Source organism: Carassius carassius, chromosome 21 (assembly GCF_963082965.1).
Source record: "Carassius carassius chromosome 21, fCarCar2.1, whole genome shotgun sequence".
Lineage (NCBI taxonomy): Eukaryota > Metazoa > Chordata > Actinopteri > Cypriniformes > Cyprinidae > Carassius > Carassius carassius.
In genome coordinates this window covers 15,768,485-15,781,536 of record NC_081775.1, presented here as the reverse complement: position 1 = coordinate 15,781,536, position 13,052 = coordinate 15,768,485, and the positions used below count along the sequence as shown (strand labels likewise).

Here is a 13,052-nt window from a genome sequence, read left to right as displayed (position 1 = left end):
TTTTTTAAAGTAAAACATCAGTCATTGTTTGCTGTAATGTGGAATGGAATGATTATGCATATAATCTTAATTTTCTCCTTTCGTGTTATCATATGAGGCTGAATAAATGTTGACAATGTAAAAGAGCATGTGCAGAGACCGTATGATAATTAGATATTTATATTGTTGATTGCCTTGTTTGTTTATTTGAAAGGCTTCATTCCGTTGTATCAAGGCCCTTGGCGTAGATTCATTTTATAAAAATGTTCTACATGTCGATAAATTTAATTTTTAAAACGTACCTGTTTCTTTAGAGGTCCCTTTTTCTTCAGTTGTGCATATTCCCCTCAAGGGCCACTTGAGTGAAGTGGTAATTGTATTTAGCCTCAGGTTGGCGGCCCCTCAAGGTGCATGCTGCTGATAGGCCAGGACTCTTCTAACATACTTCTACTGAGCTGAAATCTGCTTCAAAAACATCTGAAGAGAAGTAGATAAATAGACAACACTGTACAAAAATACTACTACAAATATATCCTCATTATTTTTAAACATACCTGGTTTTGTGTTTTTTGGAAAATGTCATGTTGTAGGCTTAGTGCTATTAGCTTCATGCTCCCATTGGATTTTGGATTTGGATTGGTCTCATCATGCTCAGTGCCACGATGCCTAACTATTTTTGAAGATTATGGTTTATTTGTGCACCGTCTGTTGCCTGCGCTTGGCATTTGCTATGAAGTGAGACATGCATAAATAAAATGGAATCATTTTTAGCTACCTGCCTGATTCGAAGCGATATGAAGAATTTATCCACTGCATGTTTCTGATCGAGACACCAACTGTTTCATAACAACATGTGTCCATCAGGTTCTATAGATTTAACCTGCTTTGACAAGGATCTCAGTCCAAAAGAAGAACAAACCCTTGAAAAAAGATTTCTCTGTATCTCTCAGGGATTTTGGATCCCAAGGGATTTTCTTCCTTCTAGATTACATCAAGGTTATTTTAATTCCCATTGAAGATCAAACGCCACTTCAGAGGAAGATATGTCAATATCTGAGTTTATTCCCCTGGGTTTTTTTTTTTTTTGTACATATAAGACAGTATGTGACGTACTGTATAGTATAATGTGATATCTGTATATGAAATGTAATTTATAGCTAAAAAAAAACTGTCAAAAGCATATAATATTATTTAATAGTATTTTATTCTAAACAAAATAATATTAATTAATATTATGACACAAATTAACTAATTGATAAAGCATAGTGTATAATATAACGACATAGGTTAAATAGCATTGTAAAGCTAGTATACATACTACCTTTTCACATTATAAATTAAAAATATGATTTAAAATATAATACAAATGCATCAATATAAAGCAATATATTGTCTTATATCACAGCAATTAATTATAATGCAATATAATATATAAATGTTGCAACTGAAATCAGTACACACACTTTTAAGAAATATTAAAATACTTTATAGTATAAAATATAAATGCATTATAAAGCAGTACATTTTATAAATAGTGTAATATAAAATAACGCAATATAATATAAATGCTTCAATATAAAGCAGTACACATACTTATTACATTATTATTTAAAAATACTATATACAGTATAATATAAATGCAATACATAGTCTTTTATTGAAGTTGTTATATCTAACAATATAATATAATATAATAGCAGTTCACCTCTGTAATTGTCACTTTAAAGGAATAAATTACCAAAAATTAAAATTTTAATTTATTAAAACTGTAATTTATTTATTTTTTATTTTATTTCAATAATGGCAGTTTTTTGTAATAAGAACAAAGATTTTCATTTTCATTTTGGATGTACTGTTCCTTTAACCAGTATACTATCTGTCTGCATCTTAGCATATATGGTAAATGCATGCATGAAGGGTTAATGAGGCAGCAAACTCTGCAGAGAGAGTGTTGCTAACTCATACAGATTTCATTTTGTGCTCCGCATTAAACCCTTAGGCCGTCTGGAAGCCTGAGCCCTTCAGTCACTCTCTGCCCTGCGCAGCCCGTCTAATGATAAAAAGCCAAATGCCACCAGCGGTAACCATGACAACAGCAACACTGCTCAATCTAGGCTCACGTTTTTGCCCTCTCTAACAGCGCCGTGTGCAGAGGACACATTTATAATATACACCGATTTCAAGAAATGTCTCTCTGTGTATGATGCCCAAGTGTGCAGAATCTGAAAAGTAAAGTCAGATTGGTGAGGTCTGCAGGATCCTTAGCAAGCCTGGCCTTTGTTCTCTGTTTGTGCACATCTGAAGAGCTTAAACATGCTTTGGGTGCATCGATTTGCTTCTCTGCGAAGTGTGTTTTTCCCCCTGAGCCTTTATCTGAGCTTCAAATTTTTGTTCAGTATTTTAGGAGCTTATTTTTGGTCCTTAAAGGAGTGCTAAGCTGCTCTGTGAGCTCTCAGCGGCGCTGTCTGTGAAACCGCGTCTGCGGCTTTGTGCTGTTATCAAACACACCACCAGAAAGAACAGGTACAACATCAACATTCCTCACGGGAGGATGCGGATGAAGACACGTTGAGACATACACATGAGACATATTCGGCAAAATGTGCACTGATAATAACAAAGTTCATCCAAAAATTGAAATGTCTTTTAAATCCTGTATATTTTTCTCTGTTCCATGAAACACAAACAGAGTTTTTTTTAACAGGATGTTTCACACTCTATTGGTTGTTGTGCACCTTGTAACTGATCACCATTTGCAAATATTAAAGCTGCACATATGAAATATTAATTACAAAATTTGGAGTATAATCACTGTAGGTTTTGTTATTAGTAATTGTAAAAACCATCTCTTGTTTTTCGTAGCTGGTTACAAGTGCCACATTTGAATATGCAAACAATAAAATTACCCTAATGAGATATTAATTATTAGTATGGAGTATACATAATTAAGCACCAGGTTTGTAATTAGTAATCCATCCATCCATCCATCCATCCATCTTCTTCCGCTTATCCGGGGCCGGGTCGCGGGGGCAGCAGTCTAAGCAGAGAACCCCAGACTTCCCTCTCCCTAGACACTTCCTCCAATTCTTCTGGGGGGACACCGAGGCGTTCCCAGGCCAGCCGGGAGACATAGTCTCTCCAGCGTGTCCTTGGTCTTCCCCGGGGTCTCCTCCCAGTGGGACGCGCCCGGAACAGCTTCCCGGGAAGGCGTCCAGGAGGCATCCGGACCTCAGCTGACCCCTCTCGATATTGAGGAGCAGCGGCTCTACTCTGAGCTCCTCCCGGGTGACTGAGCTTCTCACCCTATCTCTAAGGGATCGCCCAGCCACCCTGCGGAGAAAGCTCATTTCGGCCGCCTGTATCCGGGATCTTGTCCTTTCGGTCATGACCCAAAGCTCATGACCATAGGTGAGAGTAGGAACGTAGATTGACCGGTAAATCGAGAGCTTCGCCTTGCGGCTCAGCTCTCTCTTGACCACGACAGACCGGTACATCGACCGCATTACTGCAGAAGCTGCACCGATCCGTCTGTCAATCTCCCGTTCCATCCTTCCCTCACTCATGAACAAGACCCCAAGATACTTAAACTCCTCCACTTGAGGCAGGAACTCTCCACCAACCTGAAGTGGGCAAGCCACCCTTTTCCGACTGAGGACCATGGCCTCGGATTTGGAGGTGCTGATTCTCATCCCAGCCGCTTCACACTCGGCTGCAAACCGTCCCAGTGCATGCTGAAGGTCCTGGCTTGATGAAGCCAACACGACAACATCATCCGCAAAAAGCAGAGACGAAATCGTGTTGTCACCAAACCTGACCCCCTCCGGCCCCTGGCTGCGCCTAGAAATTCTGTCCATAAAAATCATGAACAGAACCGGCGACAAAGGGCAGCCCTGCCGGAGTCCAACACGCACCGGGAACAAGTCTGACTTACTGCTGGCAATACGAACCAAGCTCCTGCTCCGGTCGTACAGGGACCGGATAGCCCTTAGCAAAGGGCCCCGGACCCCATACTCCCGGAGCACCCTCCACAGGCCGCCGCGAGTAATTATTAATGTTAAACATTATTTATTCTTTAGTTTCTCATAACTATTTACAAGTGCCAAATTTGTATATACAAATATATAAATTGCATAAATTAACTAGTATTAGAAATGAATCACTAGGATTGTTATTAATAAAGTTAAACACTATTGGTTCTTGTTTCTAATAAAAAGGTTAGAAGTACCAAATTTGAATAAGTCAACAAGTCATTTGCATGTGAAAGCAGAAATACGTTGAATTCAGACGATTATAACGTGCACGTAAACTTTCCTCTTGAAATGTGTGTGTGTGTAGGTCCGACAATATCCTCCACGATGTCATCGCTCATTGCCAGCACACTTTTAAGCATTGAGCAATAGGCTGTGTAATATGTGTGAAATCTTTTATTTTTGTTATCACTATGGCCATTTGGCTTATAGCAGTGTCTAGTGTTTCCTATACATTGAGTTAATTGTGACGGCTAGTCACTATATCAAAACTGACCGCCACGAATAGATTTTCCAAAAGGCTTATACTTTGTTGAATAAAATGAGTGCTTCACATTTCAAAATTAAAATCCAGCATGGGTGTTTTTATATGAATGTATCTTTGAAAAGAACTGACTGTCTTCAAAAAAGCTTGAGGAGCGCTTATTTGATTACAGCTGTTACCGGGGAAAGCGCTATAGCTCTTCTCCAGCAGTGCCTCCTGCTGGCAGAGAATTCATTTGCAGTCTGTGGGAAACGCTGGTATCTGTTAGTAAACAAACAAAAAGCATGCTACAGAACTGTTTTTGAAAGGTGCTTTTAGTTTTGAGCCATGTATTATTACTCTAAATATGGCTACTACTAGTATTACTGTCTTGTACCCTGCAATAATAATTTGCTCAAACTCACTTTTATGAGATGAAGGGGGGAAAAAAAGAAAACCAGTCAAACTTATCAGCCAAAAAAAAAAAAAAAAAAACTAATCTGCATCATATATCGGCAATCAGCTGCCTTGGTTTCTAAATATTGGCATTGGTATCGGCCAGTGAAAAACTCATATCGGTCGACCTCTGTTAAAATAGCACAAATGTAATATTCACTAGTATTGTGGTGTTAATGAATTCAAGATAGTTGACCCAAAAATGTCATTATATTTTGTCATTAATTACCCACCCTCATGTCGTTCCAAACCCGTGAAACCTCTGTTCATCTTCGGAACACAATTTAAAATATTTTGGATGAAATCTAAGAGCTTTCTGACCCTGCATGGACAGCAACGCAAAGGTAGTAAGAACATCGGTAAAATAGTCCATGTGACATCAGTTGTTCATTTTATCCGTCATTTTATGCAGCTACAAGAATCCTTTTTGTGCTCAAAGAAAACAAAAATAATTGAACAATTCAGTCTCCGCACCGTGTTTACAGGAGGAGCACAAATCTGTGTTTCGAAGATGAACAAAGGTCTTACAGGTTTGAAACGACATGTGGGCTAGTAGTTAATGACCGTTTTTTCGTGGGTGAACTATCCCTTTAAGAATGGTTATAATATTCTTGTTTTTTATTTTTTTATAATTAATCACTTTGTTATTAATAGTCATCATTTTTGGTAATGTTAATTGTATGTAAAAGAGCTTCAGTATGTGCACATTCTGCCAAACATCTCTGTAAAAACGGACTTTTTTTTTTTTAAACTGTCACTTTAGCCTGATATGTAAAAGAGTTTTAGAGACTTGAGTTTAAGATTACTGGTTACGGAAAGTTTGTGATTTATGTTTATTTATTTATTTATTTTTTTCTTTTTTTAAACTGTCAGCACTTCATTCTCTGCTTCTCATTTCCTCTAGTCTCCAAAGAGAGATAGGTTAACATTTTACCATCTGCAGGACAAACCCTCCTCAATCAGGCTGCTTGTATGTGACAGCTTTATTATTCCCTGTAAGCTCCTCAAAGCTGCCCATTTCAATGCTGTGTGAAGGTAAAATCAACATCTCGGAATTCAGAATAAAAGCTTTTTCTTGCATCTAGTGTAAGGCGTCTCTACCATTTTCAGGGGCAGTTTGACCTACAGAATATGGTACGTTTTTCAGCTGTAATGGATCCCAGACAGGGAGCTGATGATAGATGATGATACAGGCACTGAAGAATTGTTTGACACTGAACTGTCATCTAGCCTGGCATCCATTTAAAGCGCAGGTTTTCAACCCCACCGAAGTGTTGTGAGTCTTAAAAAAATGGGTTGTCAGGATAATTTAAGGAGAGAGTTCACCCAAAAATGACTCACCCTCATGTTTTTCCAAACCCGTAAGACCTTCGTTCATCTTCGAAACACAAATTAAGATATTTTTGATGAAATCTGAGAGCTCTCTGACCCTGCATGGACAGCAGTGCACCACCATTGTGGTAAGAGTATCACGATGAATGCGCTTCCACTTAATGTAAACAACACATGTGCATGGCGCTGCTGCTTACGTTAACACGCACATGTGCCATTAACATGAAGCAGAAGCACATGCATCGTGATACTCTTCCCACAATGGCGGCACGCCACAGGATTAGGTGCAGAAGAATTGTTGAATAAAGTAATTTTTTTTTAGTTTTCTTTATGCACAAAAATTTTCTTGTAGCTTCGTAAAATGACATTTGAACCCCTGATGTCACATGGACTATTTTACCGATGCTTTTTTTTAAAAAGTCTACTCACTTGTGATCAATTTAATGCATTCTTGCTGAATTAAAGTATTACAAAAAAATGTCACTGACCCCAAACTTTTGTATATATTTGATATATACAATGATAAAATGATATTCAGCAGACAAATAGGCTAAATATCTGCGTTCTGTTATTGCACAAAATTATAGTCATCCGAAAAAATGAAACTTGCGGATTATGCAAAATAACCAATATATTATTAATTGCAGGTGATCTGAAGTCTGATAGTGCTTTAAAAGGAATGAATATAGAGAAGCAACTTACCTGCGAGTTTGCCATGCCGACAGTACTGAAAGACTCTTAGTGCTACATATACTGTCAACATCCTAAAACTGTCTCTGAGAGGTTATGGCACCCATTTTAACCACTACACACAACATTTAAAGCTACATAAAACAATCTTGACCGTACTAATCAACGGACAGTCAGCAATTCTGCCCAACTGTTGTTCCTTTCTTATTGCAAAGAAACATGATATCTTAATCTCATTGTCATCATCAGCTGGTTTATGTTCTGTCTTCAGGTGGAGGAGATTGTAGATGTGGGCACGTTTGCAGCAGAAGACATCCACATCCCCAGCATCTATGTCCACAGGATTGTCAAGGGAGATAGCTACGAGAAGCGGATCGAGGTGAAGGGGCTTGACTCGTCTGGCTCGTTTCTATCAGTTTTCCTTTATCCATCTATCCTCTGTCATCTTTTTTTTTCCTCTTATTGCCGCCCCTCTGTCTGACCTTTTGTAGAGGCGTACAGTAAAGAAAGGCCAGGCTGAAAATCCCAAACTTAAGAAAGACTCTGATATTGTGAGAGAGAGGATTATTCGCAGAGCTGCGCTGGAGTTTGAGGATGGGATGTATGGTATGTACAGTGTTTCAGACCATGTGACCTAGATTTTATCGATCTTAATTTCACACTGAAAATGAAAATTCTGTCATTATTTATTCACCCTCATGTCCTTCCAAAACTGCATGTTGGTTTTGTGAAAATAAAAAGGGGAATTTTGAAGAATCTGTCTTTGCCGTGCAATTACAGTGAATGGGAATTGAAGCTTTCAGAGATTAATAGAAGTGAATCACACAGCTTGTGTGCTATGTTTCAAGTATATGAAAGCTATATTGAAATTTGGTGATGTTTTCCTTTAATTTTAACCAGTTATTATGAGCAACAATGGTTTTAATGTTTGCTAAGAATGTAATTCCTGTTTGTCTCTTATGATTATCTGTTAATGCGGTTTTAGCTAACCTGGGCATCGGAATCCCCATGCTGGCCAGTAATTTCATTAAACCAGATATTACTGTCCACCTGCAGAGTGAAAATGGCATTCTGGGGCTGGTAAGCCATCTTTTCTCAGAGTTGTATTGAATTTGCTTAATACAGTTATAAATTCAGTTATACAAGCATTTGAAAAACCTTGTCTGCTATGATTTTATTGTTCTTGCATTCTTGTTTATTTTAATGAGACAGAAAATCATTCTAAAAAAAGTTTAGTTGTTTATGAAAGTTTGAAAATGTTGACATTACTACAAACCTACACTACCATTCAGAAGTGTTTTAAATCATTTATTCATCAAGAACACATTAAAAGTGATAAAGACATTTATAATTACATTTACATTTATTCATTTAGCAGACGCTTTTATCCAAAGCGACTTACAAATGAGGACAGTGGAAGCAATCAAAAACAACAAAAAGAGCAATGATATATAAGTGCTATAACAAGTCTCAGTTAGCTTAACACAGTACAAATAGCATGGGCTTTTAAATAATATAATAAATAAAAAGAAAATAGATAAAATAGAAAAAGAATAGAGCAAGCTAGTGTTAGAGGTCTTTACACACACACACACACATATATATACACATATATACAAATATACATAGTACATATACAAACATATATATGCATATATATATATATATATAGTACAGACCAAAAGTTTGGACACACCTTCTCATTCAAAGATTTTTCTTTATTTTCATGACTATGAAAATTGTAGAGTCACACTGAAGGCATCAAAACTATGAATTAACACATGTGGAATTATATATGGAATTATATACATAACAAAAAAGTGTGAAACAACTGAAAATATGTCATATTCTAGGTTCTTCAAAGTAGCCACCTTTTGCTTTGATTACTGCTTTGCACACTCTTGGCATTCTCTTGATGAGCTTCAAGAGGTAGTCACCTGAAATGGTCTTCCAACAGTCTTGAAGGAGTTCCCCGAGAGATGCAACTGCATAAAAAATGAAAAGAAAATAGAATACAAAAAGATTAGAAAGGGAGTTAGATTTTTTTAAAGAATAGAATTAGAATAGTGAGTGTTAAAGTTAGAGGGTCAAATAAAGATGGAAGAGATGTGTTTTAAGGCGATTCTTGTAGATGGCTAAGGACTCAGCTGCTCGGATTGGGTTGGGGAGGTCATTCCACCAGGAGAGAACATTTCATTTAAAAGTCAGTAAAAGTGACTTTGTGCTTCTTTGGGATGGCACAATCAAGCGATGTTCACTTTCAGAACGCAAGCTTCTAGAGGGCACACAAGTCTGAAGTAATAAATTTAGGTAAATGGGTGCAGAGCCAGTGGTAGTTTTGTTGGCAAACATCAATGCCTTGAATTTTATGCGAGCAGCTACTGGTAGCCAGTGCAAATTGATAAACAGAGGTGTGACGTGTATTTTTTTTGGCTCATTAAAAATTAATCTTGCTGCCGCGTTCTGAATTAATTGTAAAGGTTTGATATAATTGGCTGGAAGACCTGCCAAGAGAGCATTGCAATAGTCCAGCCTGGACAGAACAAGAGCTTGAACAAGGAGTTGTGCAGCATGTTCCGAAAGAAAGGGTCTGATCTTCTTGATAAAATAAAGCAAATCTGCAGGATCGGACAGTTTTAGCAATGTGGTCTGAGAAAGTCAGCTGATCATCAATCATAACTCCAAGGCTTCTAGCTGTTTTTTAAGGAGTTATGGTTGATGTGCCTAACTTGATGGTGAAATTGTGATGAAACGATGGGTTTTTCTGGTATCACAAGCAGTTCTGTCTTGGCAAGGTTGAGTTGAAGGTGATGGTCCATCATCCAGCATTAATCAGCATTAATAAGCATCCATTTATAATGTTACAAAAGATTTAAATGCTAATCTTTTGAATGTTCTTTCCACAAAACTATGAAGCAACAAAGCTGTTTTTAACATTGATGATAATAGGAAATATTTCTTGAGCTGCAAATCCGCATATTTGGATGATGGAGTAATGGCTGCTAAAATCAACTTTGCTTTCATAAGTATAAATTACATTTGGGAATGTATTAAAATAGAAATTAAAACAGAAATTATATTTAAAATTGTAATAGTATTTCTGTATATATAACTGTATTTTTGATCAATTAAATGCAGTCTTGTTAAGCATTTGAGACTTTACATTAAAAGAAAAACATAACAACTGCAACGGTAGTGTACAGTACAATATATGTACAATAATGTATCTTTAGTTTGTATGATTTGTATTTTATTATTGTTTAACGTCAAATATTACCACTATTAGATATACAGCTGGTATCATGTATGAAAGGAGAACAATAATTCTTCGTGAAGCAACAGTTGAATCCTTGGCTCCATTTAATTTTAAATGTTTTTATACCTTGTATTTATTTTTGTCTTAATATGGGTGATTTTTGCACTCCTCATAAAATCATTCATAAGTACTGTTTTTTGTGCTTTTTTGAATAATTCAGGGCCCTTACCCAACAGAGGAAGAAGTTGATCCAGATCTCATCAACGCTGGTAATAATTACCCCTGATTTTCATACTAGTAGACAGTCATACAGCATTAGCATTGCATAAATTACCTTTTAATAACCTAATTTGTCCATTCAGAGCACTTAATGAAATCTCTTTCCATTTCACCCTCACCCTTTCAGGTAAAGAAACTGTCACAGTTCTTCCTGGAGCCGCTTATTTCTCTAGCGACGATTCCTTTGCCATGATCAGAGGGTAAGGACGAATCACATTCAAGTCTAACGTTATTCAATCATATATAAGGACTTTTTATATATATTCAGTGTGTTATAACCATTCCCGCAAAAGATTTTTCACAAGTTGACTTTCAGTAGATTGTTCCTCAGACAAGCTGAATACTTCGACCCAGATGCTGTCACTTTAAAGAGCTCACTTAGACATTCCGGTAACAAATGTGACTTTTCATGTCGAATGAAGCGCCGTGGCTGTTTTGTGTGTAAGGGCTTGATTTGGAGCTGGTAAAGGGTTGTTTGATGGGTGTAAAGTGAGGGATGGAGCGGAGACAGAATATGCAATAAGACGGCCGTGATGCTGCCTGCGCCTCAGGCCACGTTGGCTGACATTTTCAGCTGTGTCAAAACAGGTGGCTATTTTAATTGGATGCTTCTTGTACCGCTCAGTAGGGTGAGAATGAAGGTGCTTTGTCTCTGCCGGGACCGTTCTGGCCTTCACTGAGAGATCGTGTGGTGCTGTCGGTAATGCAATTGATTCTTGCTGGTCTTAAGTGCGTGAGTGTGTAATTGTGCATCCTGTTTGTGTGAATATCAATTTCCTGATGACACCATTTTAAGTGGTGTTTTTCACAGTGTATTTTATGAGGGCCCAAAAGCTACTAGAGTCTAAGACCACAAGGGAAAAATATGTATATATAATATTTATATAAATAGATGTCATTTGGTCATTTTGATTCCTTCCGGGTTATCTGTTTTAGTGCAGGCATAAATTTAAATTTGCCTTTAATAATTCTGTTATTTGCATAGCTGTATGTTAGAAAATAGTGTCATTTTGAAAACTCCCTGTTGATGTTTTATGAGCCTCATCGATTTATCCACAGGCAGCTGACGCCTTCTTCCCACAAGCATCACCGTAATTTCTGTTTTTTTCAGCTGCGAATCCAGCAGCGGTCATATATTTAGTGCAATAGGGAGCACAGTGAATGGTCATGGGGTCTTTGCGGCACAAGGGGAGTAATGACAGCACATACATTAAGAATAGAGCACTTCCACCCACTTACAGTCTGTCTCTAGATTCATGAATAAGACCTTCTGACAATCCAGTGGTTTAGTGGTGCACTATTTCAAGCCATCTTTTTGGCACACAGGACCTTACTACTTAAAAGATTTAGTCCAGTCTGTTAAGAAGTGTTTATGTTTTTTGGATGGCCTTTTAGAATTGACCGTTTTACTTAAAGGGATACTATACCCAAAAATTTTAATTCTGATTAATTACTCTCCCTCATGTTGTTCCAAACCAGTAAGAGCTTTGTTCATCTTCAGAACACAAATTGAGATGTTTTTTGATGAAATCCGAGAGCTCTCTGACCCTGGATAACTACAACGTTTTAAGGCCCAGAAAGTTAGTAAGGACATCAATAAAATAGTCCATATGACATCAGTGGTTCAACCTTAATTTTATGAAGCTACGAGAATACCTTGTGTGCAAAGAAAACAAAAATAATGACTTTAATGAAAATTTCTTCTCTCCCATGTCAGTTTTCGACACGCATGCATGTGCATTCCTCTGCTTGTAAACAAGGTGCAACACATCCAGGTTCTTCGTCTGAATGCTGGCTCCTGCGCGGTACTCTCGTGAACTCACATCGAAGACTGACACAGAAGAGAAGAAATTGTTGAATGAAGTCATTATTTTTGTTTTCTTTGTGCACAAAAAATATACTCGTAGCTTCATAACATTACAGTTGAACCACTGCTGTCACATGGGCTATTTTAAAAATGTCCTTATTACCTTTTCTTGGCCTTGAACGTGGTAGTTACATTGCTGTCTATGGAGGATCAGAAAGTTTTCATCAACTATATCTTAATTTGTGTACTGAAGATGAACCAAGGTTTTACGAGTGAGTGATTAATGACAGAATGTAATTAATTGGTGAACTATCCCTTTAAATCTATGGAGGAATTATTGAGTCAGATTATAAACTAAAAGTATAAAACTAAAAGCCTTAAACCAAATCTAAAAATCTAAACTTTAAACTTAAAGTGCAAGTCGAAAATTAATTTGGTATTTAGGATAGGGCATTTTGTATTTAGGATTGGGCATTTTCTATTTAGGGTTGGGCATTTGGTCATTTAGCCATTTAGGATTTAGGGTTGGGCTTTTGGGGATTTAGGATTGGGAATTTGGGGATTTAGGATTGGGCATTTAATCATTTAGCCATTTAGGATTGAGGATTGGGGATTTGGGGATTTAGGATTGGGCATTTGAAGATTGAGGATTGGGCATTTGAGGATTGAGGAGTGTATGCAAATTAGGAGGCGTGGCCCAAATACTGGAGACTGGGTTTGAAATGGCTGGTGCGCAGAGGTGTGTTTGTATATACTTAGACC

At 37.3% G+C, this 13,052-nt stretch overlaps 1 protein-coding gene across 2 annotated transcripts in view; it reads left to right on the top strand.

Annotated features, from left to right (window-relative positions):
* The window catches only part of oxct1a (3-oxoacid CoA transferase 1a), a 45,563-nt gene that overhangs the window by 10,925 nt on the left and 21,586 nt on the right, over positions 1–13,052 (top strand). For both annotated transcript variants that reach the window (XM_059503468.1, XM_059503469.1), the window contains exons 8-12: positions 7,220–7,327; positions 7,440–7,554; positions 7,934–8,028; positions 10,425–10,473; positions 10,611–10,683. In XM_059503468.1, the coding sequence (XP_059359451.1) occupies positions 7,220–7,327; positions 7,440–7,554; positions 7,934–8,028; positions 10,425–10,473; positions 10,611–10,683 (440 nt within the window). The remainder of the gene's footprint in view (positions 1–7,219; positions 7,328–7,439; positions 7,555–7,933; positions 8,029–10,424; positions 10,474–10,610; positions 10,684–13,052) is intronic.